Raw genomic sequence first — 4,262 nt, 5'->3', positions numbered from 1 at the left:
TTTTGGAACGCATACCGGATATGGGAACAACGTGGCTGGTTGCGAGGCTAAACAAAAAAGGTGTATATGGGAGTTCGCGCGCTCGACAGGAGTGCACCGCCGAATGTAAACTTTTCCTACCTATGTTCCCCTTCCCCCAATGAGGCCATGGTGCCACCTTTTTGAAAATAAAGTGAATCATCATCATCATCCTTGAACTCATTACTATGCGGCACTCGAAGCATGGATTTCACGGTGACTCGCAGAGCCGTATATGAAGAGAGTTTGGCCATTCGTTGGGAAGTATAGGAGACAAATGAGGAGGCGCCATTGGCCGAAAGCGAGCTGGGCGTGTTCCAGGGCGTCTTCAGAAACTCGAATGTGACTAACCAGAAGCCGGAAATAATACCCTGGCGGTGGTCGCGAGGAACAAACCTGATAACTGCATTGGAGTAACTCTCGATGACTGAAAATACGGTACACGTGATGTTTCAATCAGGCTCATCCAAAATGATTGTGGAAGAGTGCGACTAGCGAAACGATCGACATAATCCGTACGCCAAACGCCGAGAGCCGGGAATCGGCCGTCCGAGCGGTCACATTCTGTCCGCGCAAAACAAAGTTGAGCGGCGCATTCGTTTCTTACACCTTTCTGGATGATCATGATCAAAACAACACGTGCACCCTATTTTCAACCACAAAGAGTTACTACACTTCACTCTTACGCGCTTATTAAAACCATATACGAACATAGACCTTTGATCAGAAATGTTTCTCGCTACCACCGCTAGGGGATTCTTTTCGGCTTCTGGTTGGTCAAAAGAGCATGCCAAGCCCTCTTTCCGAGTCTACCTCACGCCCTGGCTCTGCCCGCGCCTCCCATTGACCAAACCCTCTACATATACGGCTCTGGTGACTCGCGTTTCAATCTATACTGGTGCCGATAATCATGTTACGCGCAAATACAAACTGTGCGTATAATGTGATAAACTGCAAACCTACAGAGCTGGGCGAGTGAACTGGACGCTAGTCAGCTAGAATACCCGCGCTCGACTTTTCCCAAGAATGAATAACATCCGGCTTCGATGTAACCCTTCGGACGCCCGCGAAACTAACAGGCAGAGGAAATGAGCCGGATGTGTTCACCAGGGGCCAATTAGTCGAGCTTATACCCCAGCCAATACCGCGGCCAAAACGCAGGATAGTTCAAGAGCGACTAGAAAATTTTTTGCAAAGTTTCCGGACGCACGGCAAGGCTGTGCTGCCATTAAGACTTTATCCCCGATCACGATACAGTTGCCTTTTTCTGTCTAAGAAAGCTCACAGTCGTTTCTTTCGAGTTCCTGGCAAAAATATGTGAAAAACTAGTACTGAACCATTAGAAAAAAGAGCAGGGAGGCCTCAGGGCTCGAGGTTCTCGAGATGCGATAACTACTACATTTGTTAGGCCTCACTCTGGAAGTCACTGATCTTTTGTACCCGTATACGTGCAGGTCTTCACGTGATGCGACGAACCTTCGCTCTGGTCACCGTGGTTGGGGGTTTCTGTTTCCTGTTCCTGTCCCGCTACGCCACCGTGCTGCCGTGGCTGAGGTGGTGGAGGTCTTCCCTGCCACTGGAGGACGATCTCGAAGGCAGCGGCTACCTGATTCGGACACCGGCCTGCCAGATACCAGCGTGGGACCCTTTCGACCCGAGCGTCATTCGACTCTACCATAAGGTATCCGACTACGTGTGTCCTGGGAAAACGTCCTTTTTGCGCGTGCGCCCCAACGCGGTGCTGCAAGTCGACGAGGGTATACTGTGGCGCCAGTACAGGCTCTCACGCGACCAAATCAACTGCAGCTTCCAACCGGTGAGACGGGTGATGAAAGTGAAGGGACGATGGACGGACAGTCGGTTCGAGTTGGGATCCCAGCGGCCCTTTCAGTTCGGGGTGCCTTTGGGAGAACACCACGTCATCGTACATTGCCTCCACGCGCATCGTGAGATCCTACTGCAGCACATACCCCTGATTCCGGTGTCGCAGCGGACCGAGCGAAGGCTGCGTCGATTCGAAGAAGCGTCCTTGTCGACGTCAACGCCTAAGCTGAATATACTCATGGTGGGACTAGACTCAATCTCCAACCTCAATTTTGAACGCCACTTACCGAAAACGAAAGCGTTTCTCAAGGACGTCTTGGGGGCTGTGCAGTTACATGGCTATACCAAGATCGGCGACAACACTTTTCCCAACTTGATGGCGCTGCTGACCGGACACTTTCTGGAGTACTACTGGAACGAGACCATGAAAAACTTCTTTTTCGACGGTCTCGACTTCATCTGGAAGGAGTTTGCACAGCGTGGACACCGGACTCTGTTTGCCGAAGACGCTCCAGACATCGCCACGTTCAACTATCTCAAACGCGGCTTCGCGAGGCCCCCGTCGGACTACTACCTTCGACCCCTCTGCGTAGCTACTGAACGGTCCTCCATGCGATCAAGGTCCGGAAGCCATTGCTGGGGATCCAAGATGGAGGTGGACGTCGTCTTTGACTATCTCGCCGACTTCGCAGAGGCTTTTCAGTCCAAGCCGCACTTCGGGTTCGCGTTCGCGGCTCGGCTGACACACGACCACCTAAACAACGCCGGTTACGCCGACGCGCCGTCGCTACGGCTCTTACGGAAACTACATTTTTCCGGTGCGCTTCGAAATACCCTGCTCGTCTTCTTTAGCGACCATGGTCTACGGTTTGGCAAGATCCGCACCACGTACGTGGGCAAGCTAGAAGAGCGCATGCCCATCATGTTCCTGGCCTTCCCAGAGTCTTTTTTGGAACAACATCCCGCCCAAGCACGGGCGCTGCGTATCAACAGTCGACGGCTGACCACTCCGTTCGATGTGCACGCCACTCTTCAGCAGCTTGCGTCCAAGTCTCCAGAGGAAGGGCATCAGACGATGCACGGCTTGAGCCTCTTCCAGGAGGTCCCACTGAATCGGACTTGTGAGGACGCCTCGATCTTCCCTCATTGGTGCACGTGCCAGAACAGAACTGTGGTCGCCACGACCGATCCCGGAGTGCTCAACGCTTCCCATGCCTTGATAGGCGCCATCAACGCTAGGCTCACGCCCAGCGCAGCCCGGTGCGACGTGCTGCTGCTGGACAAAGTGTTCGATGCCAGACAGTCGCAGCCAAACGAGAAAGTGCTGCGTTTTGTGACCCACCACAACGACGTGATTGGACGGAGGATACAGCTCGGCAGACGGACGGCTGCTCCGATCGACTACTTGATCACTTTGAGGGTTAGGCCTAGCGGGGCTTTGCTCGAAGGAACGGTGCGCTACTTTGAGCCTACGGACCAGTACACGCTTCTGGGCGACGTGAGTAGGCTTGACAAGTATGGACGTCAAGGGGACTGCATTAGGGACGCCACCTTGCGAAAGTTTTGTCATTGCAGGTCGATGACAGCGCCAGTGGCAAAGACGACGACGAGACGTTTCGCGTAACGTGAACTATAGACGCTTTACACACGCGCCAAATTACAGCCGCCATTGCTGACCTTCTCTTGTCTTACCGAGATGCCGAGCAACTGAAACGGTAGTTGACGATCCTCTACAAAGGCCGATGCTTTAGAGAAGGACACAGTAAAATCTGATATGGCAATAACCTGGCCTACTATGGTAATGATGAAGTGAAATAAACGGAATAAGAGGAAACAAAAATTGAAGGTCAGTTATGGCGGCGTCCATGCACAGCTGCTGCAAAGCGTCGGTAGCTACTGACAAAATGAAAACGACAGATATGAATTTTAGCTGTCCCGCCACCAGCGGGAGCTTCCTTCCTTTGATAAGACTTCGGCGTCTCGTGAGCGTGCATGCACGTGCAGCCAAAGAACGACAAAGGACAATAAGAGCGGGCATGATCTCCTTAAAAAGAACAACAACGGCAACAAAAGAACTCAGGAGATCTCTTTCGGGTGCCTAGCCTCCAGCACGTGCTCGTTGACTTCCATCGTGCATTGGCCGCAGGTTTATATGCTCGAAGTGTAAGAGACGTCGATGTGTTATTGAAAGAGGCAGCTTGCACTGGAGGCGGAGACTTTTCTGCCCTTCTTATCCCGTCAATGGACCCTTTCCGAAAGGCAGCCTTCTCACGCTGTGCAGAGCCAAACCCGACGCTCTAATGACCGCACTACACAGCCTCTCCACAGCAGAAAAAGTGAAATTTTCCAAAAGCACGAAGCAGAAAGCAAAAAAGAGGTTGGTCCTTTTACGTCACCTTCGATCCCCGAATTCGAGGGAG

General features: G+C 52.5%; 1 protein-coding gene across 1 annotated transcript; it reads left to right on the top strand.

Annotated features, from left to right (window-relative positions):
• The first annotated feature begins 1,483 nt into the window (after nucleotides 1–1,483).
• LOC8051929 lies at nucleotides 1,484–3,466 on the top strand. The gene has a single exon (XM_040213387.2). The coding sequence runs from the start codon at nucleotides 1,484–1,486 to the stop codon at nucleotides 3,464–3,466; it is 1,983 nt and encodes a 660-aa protein (XP_040069321.2).
• Nucleotides 3,467–4,262: the final 796 nt, after the last annotated feature.

This window comes from Ixodes scapularis, unplaced genomic scaffold, assembly GCF_016920785.2.
Source record: "Ixodes scapularis isolate PalLabHiFi unplaced genomic scaffold, ASM1692078v2 PGA_scaffold13__105_contigs__length_92229423, whole genome shotgun sequence".
Lineage (NCBI taxonomy): Eukaryota > Metazoa > Arthropoda > Arachnida > Ixodida > Ixodidae > Ixodes > Ixodes scapularis.
Note: the sequence above shows the minus strand (reverse complement) of the source record. Positions and strands in the feature narration are given on the sequence as shown.